General features: G+C 54.5%; 1 protein-coding gene across 4 annotated transcripts in view; it reads left to right on the top strand.

Annotated features, from left to right (window-relative positions):
- PHACTR3 (phosphatase and actin regulator 3) overlaps window positions 1-17,177 on the top strand; it is a 229,521-nt gene that overhangs the window by 17,776 nt on the left and 194,568 nt on the right. Inside the window, exon 1 of one of the 4 annotated variants that reach the window (XM_059036857.2) lies at window positions 5,450-6,087. The exons of 2 other annotated variants lie outside the window; for them this stretch is intronic. In XM_059036857.2, the coding sequence (XP_058892840.1) occupies window positions 5,970-6,087 (118 nt within the window). In that variant the 5' untranslated portion in view covers window positions 5,450-5,969. Of the gene's footprint in view, window positions 1-5,449; window positions 6,088-17,177 lie in introns of those variants that run through there. One more of the 4 variants, XM_067012631.1, reaches the window with a different exon arrangement.

Below are 17,177 nucleotides of genomic sequence, written 5' to 3'. Positions count from 1 at the left end.
GGGAACACGCATCCTCCAACAAGGGAGGTGTATAGAGGGTGTACCCAGGACGGGAGGTCCCCTGAGACTTTCGGCTTTGTGCTCCAGTGCACCCCTGACACAGAGAAGCAGGAGCTGCCTGGGGCTGTTTTCTGTCCTTCCTGCAGAGGGCGCCCCCATCCCTCCCCTGGTTCGGCTTCTTGCTCCATATTCTTCTGCCTCCATCACTGTCATCCTATGGGGCCCGCCCGGCGGCCTGGATGTGCTCGGGGCACGTAAGACGTCAGAAAGCCAGGGTCTTGCACCAGAGGACTTTTTGTGTCCCCGGCGCTGGGACCGAACGCCAGCAGCCTACGAGGGAGACCCTTCCCCCACTCACGCGTGGGCTTAGAGGGGACACATAGTTAGGAAGTGATGGAACCCCCTCTCGTGCCCGGGGCTTAGACTCCGGCTCTAGATAGCCTGAGCGCGGAAGACACTCTGAGGAGGGCTAAGCCTGGGGACACCCACGGCCATTCCTCAGGCCAGTTCTGGCTGACGATGCCTTTTAGGGCAGGGACCATGGTTGGTGACATGGAGGCTTTTGTCTTAGAAGGGTTGGGCGTGTTTAGAAAAGAGCCACAGCTGGTATTGCATTGAGCGCCACCCTGGGTAGCCTTATGGGCAAGGCTGGTGATGGAAACCCCACCAAGGTCAAAGAGCAAAAGAAGCCAAGTTCAAGGCTAGGTCAGCCCTCAGGTCAGGGCAAGTTCCCCCAGGCCATTGTTGGGCGCAGTTCCTTCTGTGACCAGCAGAGGGCGGGGCTCCCCTCCTCACCGTGGGCTCCGTGGGACCTGCTTTGTCTTTACCCTTCCCTCTCCTTTGGCCTCCAGTTCCCCCCCCCGGGGGATGCCCTCTGGACCCTCTTCCATTGGTTCCCTAAGAGCTTGGACAGAGACTGCGGCTGGAGCAGTTCTTTTTAAGCGTTTGAGTTTGCTGGTTTAATTCTCTTCTGTGACGGACGGGTGAGGAAGGGTCCCTGGAGCCTCGGGAGAAACCTCAGGTCTGGAGGGCAGGAGCTGACGTGGGTCTTGAGGATGCTGAGCCCCCCACCTTCGGAGCAGCATTGCGTCGACGCCCCTGTGCGCAGTCATTGGTTCGGTCAACGGATACCCGCTTCCCGGGCACCCGCAACGCCCCAGGCTTCTCCCTGAACTCACGGTGGCGACCTGGCGGTGTCGCAGGTCCTTGGGCCATCAGCTCTGCAGGGGTCTTCGACACGCGAGGGGTCTCCGAGAGCACCGCTAGCGCTGGTCCAGCTCTTGCCACGGGACCCCTGGGAACGGCCGGGCAGGAGTGACCGTGCTCTTTCTAAGGTGAGGGATCACAGTTCCAGAGAGGGGTCCCCAGCCTGCAGCTGGTACCGTAGGGCCTGCGTGGGACCCAAAGCGTGTGCTCTTTTGTCCCTCCCTCAGCTGGGGTCCCTTCTGTGTCACCAGCTGCAGGGATCCTCTGGAGACCCACGTCTGGCTTCAGCACTTGGCGTTCACCGAGCTCATGACAAGGACCACGAGACACTGCACGGACTGTGTCCACACCCCCTCCTCCAGCCGAGCTCGCAACCTGGCCCCTCACTTTGCCTCCTTTTGGGGACTTCAGAGCTCTGTGCTGCTTCCACCTCATGGCCTTTGCCCAGACAGTTCCCTCGGCCTCCTTGACTTCTCTGATGAATCCCACTGAGACTTCAGTTTCAGGAAGAGCATCACTTCCTCAGACCAGGCTCTGCCCAGCCAGGTCGGGCATCCCTCACTCTGTGTTCACTGAAATCAATGGAGTGATCGATTGCTTAGTTCTGAATCCTCTTCTCTGCAAGATCACGAGCTCTTAGAATTCAGGGTCCAATAGCATCTTGTTCATTGAGGTATTCCCAGAAAAATCCTAAGTTTTGTCACAAAACAGATCCTCAGGAAATATTTGATGGATGGTAATAATCTGCATCTTTTAAAAATTAAGGTGTAGTTGAGGTACAATGTTCTGTAAGTTTCAGGTGTACAGCCTAGTGATTCACAGTTTTTGTGTTTTTCATCTGCACTTTGTGTAAGAAGGAAACCAACTCTGGAGACGCCAATTCCGCCTGTGGGCGGAATTGGGCCTCTGTGTGGTCCTTTTTCCACATACCTGCTAACAAGGGGCACGTCTGTGTGTACAGGTGGCTCTGCCAGCCTCAGAGTCACCTCCGCCGTGGTGTCCCCACCACGACTGCCCTGGGCAGAGGAAGGCCCTCCCTTTCCTTCACCACTTCGTGTTTTCAGAAGGGACGAATTTTACAGGTTTCGCCATCTTTGTAGGTCTTCGAGGCAGCTGTGTTGAGGCTGTCAGGGCTGCCCAGAGTCAGCAAATGGCTTTGGGTTTCTGATCAGGGACCAGAAGGGTGACCCCTGGGTGGGCTTCAGTCTGATTCGGAGCCCAGGGCAGGGACAGGGGAGGCTGAAGTGTGATTGTGCGTAGCAGAGGGGAGAGGTGGAACCCGGTCATTCTTCACATCAAAAGCTCAGCCCAGGTGCCTCTGTGTACCTGGTTTTGTTTTTTAAAACAGCCTTATTGAAATACTTTATGAACCATAAAGGTCACCTGTTTAAAGTGTAAAATTCCGTAGCTTTTGGTATACTTACAGAGTGGTGAAACCATCCCAATAATCTTATCTTAAAACACTTAGAACCGTTCTGTGACCCCAAAAAGAAGCCCCTTCCTCATGAGCAGTCACTCCCTTTGCTTCCGTGCCCCCTCCCTGCCCTAGGTAACCACTAATCTGCCTTCCATCTCTGCGGACATTTCACATAACGGAATCATATAGTATATATATGTATATTTGTGTGTGTGTGTGACGGGCTTCTTTCACTTGGAACACTTTCAGGGTTCACCCATATTGTAGCAGGTATGAGTATTTTATTCCTTTTCATGGCTGAATAATGTTACACTGGATGGATACACCACATTTTATTTATCCATTTATCGTGGATAAATAAAGATCCCCTTGGGACCCTCCAGGCTAGGACCTGCGGACGGCAGCCTCCCGCACCCCTTGTGGGCCAGATCTTCCCAGGCCTCCAGCCGGCCCTGGTCTGGGTGTGGATGACTTGGACGGCCCGAGTCTCTCCTGCAGGCAGTTCACCAGACTTTTATTTCTACTGATCAGTAGAGGTGGGGTCACTAATGTTTTTAAACCTCGAACTATTTTTATTATGGATCATTTCAAAGCCAGAGAAAAATAGAATGACCCGCGCCATCTCTACCCGACTCAAATCAATATTGTGCCAACATATACGCTGGAGAGCTAACATATTTGGTTGCCACCCTTGTCTTCTGTCCCTCACCTCCACGGGAACTCCTGGAGCAAATGCCAAGCAGCCTTACGCTTTTCTATGCGTTTAAGCCCCGCCATACAGTTAGGGGGAGTGGGAGAATGGGCCCAGCCGTGTCGACTGTCCGAAGGGACTCGAAATGGTTTTAGGTGGTACGTACCAGGCGAGGCGTGAAGGGACGTTGGCGTCTGTAGACGATTCTTGTGTTCTTTGTCCTCCCCACACGCCACAGGGAGGCTGCATTCCTATCGCTGGAGTGATGGTTTCCTTTAAAATGCATTTAAGGGCAGATTGATTTAAAGAAAATCCTCAAGTCCGTGGCAGTGCGGGTTCTGAGTAGGGGAGGCCCTGAAGCGTAGGGGTGGGGGACAGACAGCGGGCAGACGCTGCGGCCACCCCTCTTCTGCCTTCCTCTCGCACGTGCGCCTGGGCTGCCATCTGCCCCCCCGACCTGCTGGCCCATCTCTGTATCCGCCGCTGGCCGGCCTACCTCAGGCCTCCTCACGCAGGCGTGGGACGTGCTGATGGCGTGGCTGGGGGGCTTCCCGAGACCTGCCCGTGTCTGGGCCGGGACTCGGCACGGCTCTCGGGGACTGCCGGAGGACACACTTGGAGAGACCGCGGGCCGGGAGCCTCGGCCCTGCCTGTCCTGGCTTGTGACCCAGGCAGGTGTGCTTGCTTGCCTCTCTGGGTTGCCCTCACCTCTCAGGTGGAGGCTACAGTAGCTCACACCTCAGAGGTGCGTGAGGAAGAAATGATGCCCCCCCACCCCAGAGCCAGGTGTGTCACCATGCAGCACATTTTTAGGTGGATGAGAAGTATTTAGTAAAACGTCCTACCGGTTTCCTCTTTGTTTCATGGTACGTGTTGACAACTGCAATGAAATATTTTGGGGGGGACGTGTATTGATTTATTGGTGGCCGTTCTCGGCTCTGTCCTCCCCGGCCACTGGAAGACCCATTGGGGGTGTCTCTGCATCTGGATCCCCAGTGCCTGGCGTGGGGCTCAGATTATTGGAAGGGAGGGAGGGAGGCTTTCTTTCTCTGAGGGGACGGCTGCTAAGAGCCCAGAGCTCCATGTGCAGTGACGACCCCCATTTCCCCACATCTCAGTGCTGCCCTTGGCCCTTCACTGGGGTTCACCCAACACTGCCAGGTGCTCCCCCCTGCACCCCAGCCCTGCTTTAGGTGCTGGCCGGATACAAAGAAGCAGCCCCAGGAAGGTCCCCAGCCCCTGCCCAGCTTCAGGACCCCTGGCAGGCTCCTCTGAGCCCCAGCTATTTTCGTCACCCACAGTGGGACTGAGAGCTGCACTCTCTCTACCGGCTTGAGGGGCTGAGACAGGATCCTGCCCATCGGAGCGTCTCTGCACAGCAAGGCCGGTCCTGGGTGCACCCTCCGCCGGCGTCCCTGTGGCCCTGGCCCCTGAGGGTCTGGCCCCCTTCTTAGCCCAGGCTGTGTGACACAGCTCCCCTTTCTGTGTCCTTTACTGGGCCTTCCTCTTCATTGCCCGAGCCTTAGCTGGAGATGTGGGAGTTGCCTCTGTTTCTCCCACACCACCATCTAGAAGGGTTAGAATTGCTCATTAGCCCCTTGGGGGACACCTCTGTAAGTGGCAGCCCTAGTTGGTGTCACCTCCCTTGCGTGGTCTCATCAACTCCATCAAGGAATCTGGGGGAGGCCTCCCTGGAAGGTGCCAGGTGCCCCTCTGCGTCTCTCCTCCCCAGCGAGGGGCTGGGGGACTGGGGGAAGGAGGGCTGGGCAGTGGGGGAGGAGGCTGTGGTGGGCGGGGACAAAGCTCCGGAGTGCCCCACCCCCCATCCCAAGGTGGCCTCCAGATCCCCGAGAGAAGAAGGGCCCTGGAAACCTCTGCCTGAAGCTGCAGGAGAGATTAGGCCCTGACCTCCGAGGGAGGCACCCTCAGGGTCTCCGCCCCGCCAGCTGGGAGCTGAGGAAGCGGGGTGTGGAATCCTTGTTTCCTGAGCGCGGCTGCGGTGGGAGTGGGCGGTTCAGAACTCAGGATTCAGCCCCCTCCCTCGGGGCGGGCAGCGTGCAGTTCAGGTATTTGAGACCCCGCCCCATCCCCACGCTGGCTCTCGCTCTCCTCTCTCGTGACGTCAGGCTCCTCTCGCGGGGCATGATGGGAGAATCCTAATGTTTTCCAACAGATGCTCCAAGAACAGCTTTCAGATTAAAGCAATCGCCAGAGCAAAGATTCTTCTTTTTTCCTTTTTTTTCCCCCGGGGGGTGGGAGGTGGGGTGGGGGGAGGGATTGCACCCAGAAATTCTCGGGCATCACCCCCTGCCCCAAGCACGCAATAAACACTGACAAGAAAAAGTTTTTATTTCCTGGTTCAACTTTTTTTTTTTTTTCCTGGAATATAGACTGAAGAATGGGAATAAACACGAATAAATAACAGAGCGAGGCCGCGCACGCCGGGATGCGCCTGGCTGCAGCCGCGAGGCTATTGTCTCACCGCCCTGAAGCCAGCCCCGGCCTCGTCCTCCGGCTTCTTCCCTTTCCCCGTCCTTTTTGATTTTCCTTTTTAAAAAGACGCCCCCTCCAGTCCCCTGGCCAGTGACCTTGGCCTCCTCGGATGCTCTGATTACACGCGGCTCCCTCCAACTTGCCCCCGCGCCGGCCGGGCCCATGGCCGCGTCCGAGGACGGGAGCGGCTGCCTCGTGTCGCGGGGCCGCTCGCAGAGTGACCCCAGCGTCCTCACCGACTCCTCGGCCACGTCCTCCGCGGACGCCGGGGAGAACCCAGGTAACGGGGTGGGCGGGGGAGGGCGGGGAGGGCCGGGGCAGGGGGCGCTGGGCGCAAGTCCCCGTCGCTGCTGCGCGCCGGGGCTGCCTTTGCGGAGCCGCGGCAGGACCCGGTCGCTCAGGCGCCCCATAAGGCGGCGGAGCCCTTTGTCCGGGGAGGCGCCGGTTCCCCGGGTAGAGCCCGGCACTCCGCATCTGCCCTCCTTGCGGGTTGGTGGGCTCTGCCGGCCCCGCCGAGGGGCTTCCGTTCTTTGGGTGCTGACCAGCTGGGGGCCGGGAGTCAGACCTGTGGCCGCCTCTACCAGCGCCGGCTCCGAGCTCTGCTTCCCTCCCCCGCGGCCCCAGCAGCTCCGGTGGCCCCGGCGGCCCGCCTGGGGCATCCCCCGCCCGGGCAGGGCAGCGCTTATGCGGCCGCCGCGCAGAGGGGTTCCGCGGGGCGCCCGAGTCGGCGGGGCCTGGCGCACCTGGGCGCGCCCGCCCGCCCGCCTCCCGGGACAGGTGTGCTGGCAGAGCCTCCACTGGGAGATGAAGGGCATGCGTGCACCAGGACGGAGCCTGATTTCATTAAATTATATGCACTTCGTTCACTCCCCCACTCCCCGCGGCAGCGTCGATTGTTTAGGTGATAAATCCGGTCACAAAGGAGTCTATACGGCTTGATTGATTACTTTCCAAAGAGGAAGAAAGGCCTAATAAAGCAGGAGGGGGGCGGTGGGAGGTGGGCTGTGCGCCCCGTCACCATGGAGACGCAGGAAGCAAAGTGATCATTAAAACCCTTCTCCACCAGAAGGCAATTTTCACTTCACAGGGAGAAGTCTGAGGTTCTGAAACGTAGGGTTCAAAAAAAGAATCAAAGCTGGTGTTTTGGTATCACGCCACAGGACTCCATTCGAATCTTAGAGAAGCACCGTCCTGTCACAGGTTCTGTTTTGACAATAAGTTGCTCTTACCTTCCTTTGAGGATCGTCCCTCTCTAAATTCACGGACCCCAGATGGGGACTTGACCACGCTAAATGGTGGGCATCAAACTCCAGATGCTCCCTGGGGCTGGGGTGAACCGGCTTTGTGGGGAGGGATTCCTTCACTTCGCCGGAACACAGAGGAGCTTCACTATTTAACTGCAAAGACAGACCCGCTAAAGGCAGCTCTGTGGGCGCCAGGACCCAATCTGAAATTTTAAACAATAAACCCATGCAAGGCTTGTAAGATTTCTTTGTTAGGACTATTGACACTGTCATTTGGTCAAACTAAGGAGGAGATCCCTGGCTTTTTTTTTTTTTTTTTTTTTTTAATATCTGGGAGGGCAAGTTAATTTCCTTGGAGTTTGCAGCAGAGGCAGCTATAGGCAGACCCTCCAGGCTTTAATTAATCCATTTATTAGAAATCTGGGATTAAGCCCTCAGCACTCCACGATGGATTGGTCTTCTCTGTGTTGGAGATGCACATCCATGATTGTTCCAATTATGGAACTTGAGTGGCTCGTCATGAGAAAATCCTTTTCAGCTCCTTTTGTCTCCCTGGCAGTAAAAGGAAGCAAACTTGAAACGGGAATTATGGAGGATTTAGCTTTTTGGCTGTCTGTGAGTTGATGCCTCCGTGGGTGGGAACAGAGGGCTTGACAGGTGTCTCGTGCCGGCCCACCTGGGAGAGAGGTGGAAGGGCTTGGATGTCTGTGATTAAGTGATACCACGGGGGGCTGAAAGCCCGAGTTAGTCTCTGGTTCAGATGCTCAAAATGGGACCCAGCGAGCAGATGCCCGAGGTTAAAAAGTCTCTGGTAGGTATCACTCTGTGACTGGTAGAGCCCTCCTATAAAGCAAAAACCAATGAAGTATTTAAGGATTGTGTTAAGCGCAGGAGTTCTGGTAGAAGGAGATTCAGAATCCAAGTTGGAAGCGACCTGGGAGCTTGAAGCGGGAAGGGTGGATCAGGGGAGCATTATCTACAACTGCTTTGCCTGGTTGGCTTGGCATGTGTTCGCATGCCTCTTTTCATGGGGGACTCACTTCTTCTTGATGCAGTGCATGCTTCTCTTTGGGAAGACCCATTTAAAAAGTCTTTTTCAGGTGGTTTGGGAAGGTCTGCTGTCCATCAGCTCTGATGTGATCTTCTCATGATGCACGTTACCTGGGTTTTCAGAGAGTCTGGTACCCACCTGAGTCACTTCTTCACCGGGTTGAAGAGTCGCAGCCCTTCAGCTCCCCTGCCCTGTAGGACCCCCTCCCGTTTGTCTGCCCGCTGCTCTGAAGAGCTACTTGTGAAATGTGAAGCTCACAAGCCAGCTGTGCAGTAACCCGGTGCAAAGTCAGATAGAAGGGTCACCTCCTTCCATCCACGTTCTGTGGTTTTATAAAAACAGCCCAAGGTTGCATTTACCCTTTCCCTCTCTAAAATGCATCCTTGATGCATCCATGTTCTCACCACAAAAACTCAGAACATTATGGGAAAGGTAAGCAATGACACCCCTTTCTGTCACCCTCCAGAGGTTATCTCTGTGATGAGTTCGGTGGAGCATCCGGACCTTCTCCTACATGTTTATATCTACAGGTTCTTGGGGAAAGGCATTTAAAAGAACTCAAGTGGTAACACACTGCATGGAAGGTTCTTCAGTTTGGGTTTCTACTCAGCACTGGGTCTCGGAGATCTCCCTTTCTTAATAACCACAGAGTGTCCCAGGGAATACATTTTTCTCAGTTGAGCTATTAGATATTTGTGTTTCCAGTTTTTATCTGTTACAGGCGACACAGCAGTGGTCATCCAGGCAAAGCCTTCTTGTGCTTCTTTGTGAGCTTCCTCTAGGGCGTATCTGGGTCACAGGAGACTCACACTTAACATTTTTCTGATATTGCATCCTCCTGGAAAATGGACCATTGATGCTGCTTCAGAGTCTGAGAGCACCCTTTCTCCAGAGCCCGGCCAGCACCTGAGGTCATCAGTCTGGTTTTCTCTCACACGAGGGGTGACAGGGGGTGTCTCGTGTTTATTTGTGGCTCTTTGACTGCTGGTGAGCGTGACCATCTTTTTGTGGCCTTATTCGTGCGTTCAGTCTCTCAGCGGCCAGGGGCTGCGTGGCAGCGATGACAGATTTTCCCAGAGGGCCACCCCTGAGGCTCTTTCCACATCGTTACTCCATTCACCATTCTTTCGGCAGCTCTACAGCGTTCTGCACCGCAAACCCTTACTCTGTACCCACAAGCATGGTTAAGATTTTCCCCAAAACTTAAAATTACAAAAAGGCAACTCGGCATCCCATCACCTTGCCTCCCTCCCAGGGGTTCATACTCGCGAGGAGAAGTTTTGCTTTTTCTCGTTCCATTAGCTCTCAGGCCACGGGATGGGCCCTGCCCTGGCGTTGGTCCCGTGTGGACCTCCTTCTGGTCCAAACCCACGTCACCTCCTCATCTTGTCCCTTCGCTGCTCTTGCCTGCTCACCCCCCACTTCCTGACACCCTCTCCTCCCTGGGTTTTCCCTGCACCCTGCGGCACCCCTTCCCAGCCCATCATCGCATGGGGCTTCCCCCAGGGCCTTCTTCCTCCGCTGTCAGCTCTCTCCCTGGTTCCCAGATGCCAGGACCAGAGACTGAGCCCAGAGTCACCCTGGACAGCTGTTCAGGATGTTTCTGTGGGACTGGCAATTTGTCTCTTTAAAGATTCTGCCGTGCAACCAGGTGGGGGACCCTTTGATCTAGAGCGGGTTTCTCAACCTCAACGCGGTTGACATTGGTAATGGGATCCTTCCCTGCTCGGGGGGCCGTCCTGTGCATTGTAGGGTGTTTAGCAGCCTCCCAGGCATCTGTCCACTAGACGACAGCACCCCAGCGCCTGGTTGTGACCATCGAAAAATGTCCTCAGACGTTGCCAAATGTCCCCTGGGGGCAGAATCTCCCCGGAGAACTGCTGATGGATGTAGCTCTTTCATTGTCAAACCCTAGCGTGTATCAGGATCACCTGCAAGGGTCGTTAACCGCCCCCCCCCGCCCAGTGTTTCCAGTTCAGCCTGTCTGTGGTGGGTGCCCGTGATGTGCATTTCTGACGCGTGACCAGGTGACGCTGACGGTTCGGGTCAGGTGACCACACCTGGGGACCCATTGAGCCTAGGCCTTAGCCACGGTCTCAGCCTCTGCTGACAAGTTCCGTGTGTGTGTGTGTGTGTGTGTGTGTGTCCATGTGGGACCTGCCCTGACCCGTCTGGCTCCTGAGCTCCCGACCTCTGGGTCCTGCTGACCTCTGCTTGCCCAGGTCTCCGGCTGATCTTACCTCCTCGGAGGGCCCTCTTTGTTCACCCGATGAGACGAAGTAGCTACCCTGCCCCCACCGTCCAGATCTCCTTCCTCCGTCCCGATTTGCTGTTGACGTGATTCTCATCACCACCTGGGACTCTGGGCGCACTCTCGGTGGGCCGTACTCCCCGGGCCAGGAGCACAGCACACACTTCGCCCACAGGAGGCCTCGGTAAGCATCTGTGGAACCAGGCACAGTGTCTTAGTGGACGGGGCCTGGGGCTGGCCGGATGGCTGGACAGGGCCTCCGTGGATAAGCAGCTCAGTGGGAGCCCGAGAGTGGCTGGCAGGTCAGTGTGGAGTGAGGCTGGGGCCACGTCTTTCTGCAGGGACAGATCCACCTCTGCTCATGGCCTGGAGCGGGAGAAGCCTCTCGGAGCACCCACTCCCCTCCTGAGCTGCAGACAGACTCACAGACACATCCCCACTCCAGGCTCAGGCATCCCTTTGCCCGAACCTTTTATTGGCGCCCCAGCACAGGGTGGGGATGAGGGGGTCGCAGCCTGCTTTCTCCACGGCGTGGTTCTCCCTGGCTTCGTTCCTTGCACGTTCCCTTGCTCCGGAGTCCTGAGTTTTGGGGATCTCACGCTTGCAGAGTGTTTCCGTGGCTTAATTAGCAGTAGAACTGTGCAGTAATTACCTGTCAGCTTCTTCTTGGGGGTTATTAAAAATAAAAGCTGCATGCTTAAAGAAATATGGAGTTTAGAAAAAACTTAGAATTTTTTTTGCTTACGAAAGTACTGCATGTCCCTCATAGAAAGTGATCGGAGGCTTTTGAAACTTCCGTTCCTCAACCCCTCCTCACCCTAATGCGACACGGAAGGCAGTGACAAGGGAGAGCTCCATCCCTGGGACCTTCCCAGGTGCCAGGTGTGGCTGGTCAGCAGAAGGCCAGCCGCAGTCAGGGCCCGGGGTCCACTTCCCGCCCCACCCCATCCCTCTTGGTCACTTCAGCCACTTTCCTTCTCCTCACTGGTCACTCTGTGAAGTGATCTCACTTATTTGACCAACTGACTTATTCTCTGTCTCTCCTGCCACATAGCACCCAATACAGTAGCCACTAGCTACTTACGGTGATTTAAATCTAAATGAAATAAATTAACCTTAAAATTTTCTTTCCTCAGTTGCACTGGTCACATTTCAAGTGCTCGGGTGCCACGTGTGGCTGGCGGCTGCCATGTTGGATGGTGTGGATCTAAAACATTCCGTCCTTGGCGGCTCCCTCAGACAGCGCTAATCGGTAGAAGACCCTGAGGGCAGGGCCTTATCCCTTGTCCTCCTGGCTGAGCTGCCCCTGGCTGTCCCCCGCCCCGTGGATGTTTGTGGATTGAATGGATAAGTTGTAGTGTAATTGACATGGTCATAGAGCTCTTCTGCTGGAGCCCCTTGGCTGATCATCTCACGCCCTTAAGGGGAGGACACCCAAGCAGAAGTCATTTCTTATCCACACAGGATTAATTTATTTCAATTCATTGAGCTCCTCCAGAGAACCTGAAATGTGCCACGGTTGGCCCTGCCTGGGTGGGTCTCTTTGACAAAGAGAACAATGACAACTGAAGAGATTCTTTGCCTGGAACTGGATGAAGGGGTCCCAGGCCTGTCTCTGCCACATACACGCCGTGTGACCTTGGGCAAGTCATTTCACCTCCTCTGAACCTCCATTTCCTGTCTGTACCATGGTGGTAGGTAACGTCCATAACTCCAGGTGGGTAAGGATTACTGAGCTGTTGTCTGTAACAGACACCAGTCGTTGGTTTCTCAGCTGTGAAGAGGCAAGGCTCTCCTAGGACATCCCCTAATCGCCTTGAGATAATTCCATCTTCTGTGAATAAAGTCGGAACGGTACAGACCCTGTGATGAAGAAGTGGAGACAGCCTGTGGGTTGATCCGCAGCCCCTCCTCTAACTGGCTCTGTGTCAGGGCCAAGCTGGTCAACCTCTCTGGGCTTCATTTCCTCCACCCGTGAAATGTGAGTTAGTGCTGCGTGGACCTGGCCGCGGTCCCTGCGAGGACTCGGGGACCCACGCCCCTCCGTGTCTCAGAACAGTGAGGCCACAGGGTCTGTCCTCAGGAAGCGGTGATGAGAAGGAGGAGGAGGGTTCCGGTTCCGATTCTGATTCTGGTCTCTACCCAGAGGGCAGCAGCAGCGTGCCGCCGTGTGGACATGTTGCTTCTAACAGTCTCCCCAACAGCCCGGGGCTCCTGACCTCACCTGCCCTTTCCCACACCGACCCTTTTCTACTGCCCGCAGCCTCCCTCCCTGCCCGGCCCCAGGTCCATCCAGCCATCCTCATATGCTGCCCCCCGGCCCCCTTCCTGCCTCCCCCCCACCCCCGACGGCAGGCCTACTGGAGTCTCCCCACCTTCTTTAAGTTGTTGACTTTGGTTCTCTAATTATGGGATGCCACATTGGTGGTCTTGAAATCAGATTTGAATGTGTATATATATATATATATATATATATATTTTTTTTTGATTGTTTTATGAATTTGGTGACCTCTTAGGGAAAGGTGCCGGTCTCGAAGGACACAGGTGACTCATTTTAACGCTAGGCCCGGGAGTGGCCAGACCCCCTGCAGGAGGCTGTGGGTGTGGAGGATGGGAATGTTCCAGGCCCCTCACCCATGCTTCCACCAGAACACCATGTATGGGGTGGATGTCAAATGTCACAGGAATAGAGGCGAAAGGAAGGCGTTTGAATATCAACAATGTGTATCAGAGGGTTTGAGACCTACCATTATTGAATTTGAGAGCTGGGATCTATTCCATGTCCTATAAAATGGTTTAATCCAGGCCCCCAACTGCAGTGTCCACAGGGGCTGGTACCCCCGAAAACGGCAGAGTTAGGGGGTGGGATTTTGCACAGAACTGTTATCACCAGGCAGAAATGTGGTACCAGTGGGACCCAAGCATCCTATTTTAAGAGACATGCTGGAAATCCAGATTTTTATGCGAAATGTGACTTCTAAATATTAGCAAGTTTGTCAGTTAGGGATTGGTTTGGCTTCATGTAATAGAAAACCTAAGCAGCACCGGTTACAATAAGAGAGGGGGCATTTTACTTTCACCGGAAGTGCGGGCAGCACACCGGCCTTCCTGTCTCAGGGCCAAGGCTCTGCGATTTCCTTGCCGGCTCCTGGGGACAAGAGGGTCACTGTAGCTCCAGCAACACGAACGCTTTCTAGGCAGGAAGGAGGGGATGGTGACAGGTGGAGGCGTGTCCAGCTGCTTGGTCCTGACCTGGCTTTCCTGGGAGCCCCGCCCAGTGACATCCGCTTACACCTCCTTGGCCAGAAGGATGTCAAACAGCCACTCCCACCTGCAGGGCCTGGGAAATGGGGCGTTTGTTTGTTTGTTTGTTAAACTGACTATATTTATTGCAGTATGGTTGTTTTACCATGTTGCATTAGTTTCTGCTGTACGGCAAAGTGAATCAGCTATACGCGTACACATATCCCCTCTGTTTTGGATTTCCTTCCCATTAAGGTCACCACAGAGCATTGAGTAGAGTTTCCTGTGCTATACAGTAGGTTCTCATTAGTTATCTAATTTATACATAGTATCAATCGTGAATATATGTCAGTCCCAATCTCCCAATTCATCCCCCCCTGCCCCCTTGGTATCCATACGTTTGTTCTCTACGTCTGTGTCTCTATTTTTGCCTTGTAAATAAGATCGCCTATACCAGTTTTTTCAGATTCCACATATATGCCTTAATATACAACATTTTTTTTTCTCTTTCTGATTTACTTCATTCTGCATGACAGTCTCTAGGTCCATCCATGTCTCTACAAATGACCCAGTTTGTTTGTTTGGTTTTTTTTTTGGTGGTTTGTTTTGGGTATGTTCACGGCTACCCCTAACAAGAGCAGGTTCAGAGGATGTGAAGAATGAGAGTGAGTGCCAGGTGGTCACCTACTGTCCTCCTCACTTAAAAACAAAGCACGTGACCCCAGCCCAGCATATCTGGGGCTACATGTGGCCGGTGGGCCACCCTTGGAAAGCTCACGCAGAATCTCAGGGGAAGCTGAAGCACTTTTTATACTTACGATATTTCTTTACCGAAAATTAAAGGTTGGACTAAGATGTGTGACTCAAGCCTGAACATTATGTCCATTGAAATTTTATTTAATAGTATTTATCCCAGGAACAAGGCTGACCCTCACATAGCTGACAGTTTGGTAAATCATCAGCGGCTGGAGTGAAAATGTGCTTGTTGTCAGCTCTGTGTTACACATGGGGCATCTTACTTTTATTTAATCTTCCTCCAAACCCTTGAGGTAGGGGTCAGAGGGTGAGAGGGCCATGGGCACACGTGTATGAAGAGCAGTTTGAATCTAGGTGAGTTTAATGCCTGGCCCACTGGGTATGCCCCGCCCACCCCGCATGCCCCACCCACCCTGCCCCGCCCACCCGCATGCCCTACCCACCCTGCCCCGCCCACCCCGCATGCCCCACCCACCCTGCCCCGCTCACTCTCTGCCCTGCCTGCCCTTTACTGGCTTCATTATGCATCTTACAGGAAGGCCTTCTGTGCTTTAGATGAAACAGATCCCTGTGTTTATCCCATTCCTGGTTCAAGCAACCTGTCCCACAAATGCATGCACATCTGTAGTCGCATAAACACACAGACACAACATGTACTCTTCATTTTCCCAGTTCATTTAACTAGCGTGGCCACTAGGACAAGATTTATGTATTGAAGGTCAGGCAAGGTGATAGCAGAGAAACAGCCGTGGGCAGAGTTGTGGAAGGTCCTGTCTTTAATGGGCTGGGGCGAGTCATTTGCGTGGGTCTCTTGGCAACACACCTTATCTTGTGGCTGTGACATAAGTAGACTTCGACATCGATTAGTCAGCAGTCAGAAAATGAATTTGCCAAGACCTGAGCGGAGGGTGGGCTCTGTGGCTGTAGACTTAATAAATGTGTTTATTGCACACCGTTATGCAGCTGTTTTAAATGTAACACTTTGTTAAAGTTGCTGGCTTGGTCTTAATACTGTTGCTCATGAGTGGTATTGTCATTACTTAATTTTTTGGTCCCGTTACTTCTTGGAAGTTTGTATCCATGTGCAGACAGAATTTTTGCCTTGTTGTAATCAGTAGCTCAGGGGATTTAAATAGTCAAGAAGATCTGCCAAAAATGATCTTTCTGCTTCCCTTTGGCAGGAAAACAGTGTCTCGGGCAACGTTAATTGTGGGGTGACTGTGTTTCTGCAGTCACATGAGTCAAGTCATTGCTGACCTTGGCTCATTTGTCAGCAGGGGCTCTTGTGCAGAGCTCCCCAGAGCTCGCCAGCGTCAGGGCTGTCCCAGCCTGAGCGTTGATCTGTGGGGTCTCCTTGGCCTTTGCCCCACCTTCTCCGTTTTCCTGGTATCGTCCAGGTGAGCACGGATGCACTCTCCGTAGAGAGTGGTAGAATATGGCCCTCATTCAAGTCACACTTGTTTGCAAACCGCAGAAGGTGGGCTTAAACTATTAGTAAAGCCGCTGTGGTCATCCACTGAGGACACACAGGTGTGGCAAAAGTCACTAAGGTGGGATGGGTTTCGGTGAGGTGGGGCCTGGTTTTGTACATTATCACCTTGTATGTTATCATCCATTCCTACGTGTCTATCTGCTGACATGGGAAGCGCTGCTGTGTGCAGGGGGCATGGTGTGTGGGTGACGTGAAGAAGTATCGCCCCTCCTGGAAGCTCACCCTCTGGCTAGGGGCATACCGTTTGGACTTGTAAAATGACAGGACACGTACATAATAAGTACCAGGCCTCCCACGTTTGCCCTCTTCTGTCTGGCCTCCGCTTCGTCCTCTGCTGGAGCCTCCAGACCTCCGTGCTGCAGCGCTGGGCTCTCTCCGCTCTGCCGTCTGCAGGTGGGTAGGGTCCACAGTCTAGGCTGGGCAGCTCTTCTCCACGCACAGCTCATCCTCCTTAGACCTGGCGGTGTTGTCTCATGGCGGTGGGGGACATACGCGGAGCCTCTTAGCGTCTGGGCCTCTCACTTCAGTCTAGTTCTGTTAGAGTGGGCACGTGGTCAGCTTAAGTTCAAGGGGAGGGAATACAGCCTACCCCTTGGTGGGAGGGGCTTGGTCACATTCACGTTGGACTCTCCTGCTGCCTCTACCATGGTGGGGCCTTGACCTTGGGGGGGGGCAACAGACAAGGTCTTGAGGGGAGCTGGCAGGTGCGTGGACTCTTTGGTGTCCCCTGGTTTGCGGAACTTTGACAGCCCCACCTGACATCTCTGAACCTTGGTTTCCCCCTGTGTAAAATGTCCCTGCCTGGAAGGGTGGTGGTGAGGATGAGACAGGTTGGTTTCTGTGAAGCATTTAGCATGGCGCCTGGAACGCAGGGAGACCCTGTCGCCGTGAGCTGGGGTTCACCCCCGCCTATCGTTATGGACGACGCTTCCACCAAAGTCCTCTTGGAGGCCTCTGGACATTTTGGCTGATGACAGTGGGAAGCCCTGATTCTGTGCAGTCTTGAGACATCCATGGCTCCTACTGGTGCCTCGAGATCTTGGAAGAAGGGTCCCTCCTGGCCTGAGGTCACCACTGCTGGGAGAAATCGGGCAGCCCTGTAGGACTCTCCCATCCTCCCCCCTGCACGGCCCTGGAGCTGGTTCCAGGGGTCGCTGGTGTGCACTGGGGGCTCCTCCGGGGGCACTGTGCCCGGCTTCCTAGTCGGGGAGCTGATCCGGGGCAGCCAGGATGCAGAGGTTGTATAACTGGCCCAACTTAAAGGTGAAGGTCAAAGGCTGAGTCACACTCCAGCTGGGACATGAGGCCGTGAGGCTCTGAGCTGACCGTAGTC

Source organism: Kogia breviceps, chromosome 14 (assembly GCF_026419965.1).
Source record: "Kogia breviceps isolate mKogBre1 chromosome 14, mKogBre1 haplotype 1, whole genome shotgun sequence".
In the NCBI taxonomy this organism is placed as follows: Eukaryota; Metazoa; Chordata; class Mammalia; order Artiodactyla; family Physeteridae; genus Kogia; species Kogia breviceps.
The sequence above is the reverse complement of the archived record's forward strand: the minus strand, read 5'-3'. Positions and strand labels throughout refer to the sequence as shown.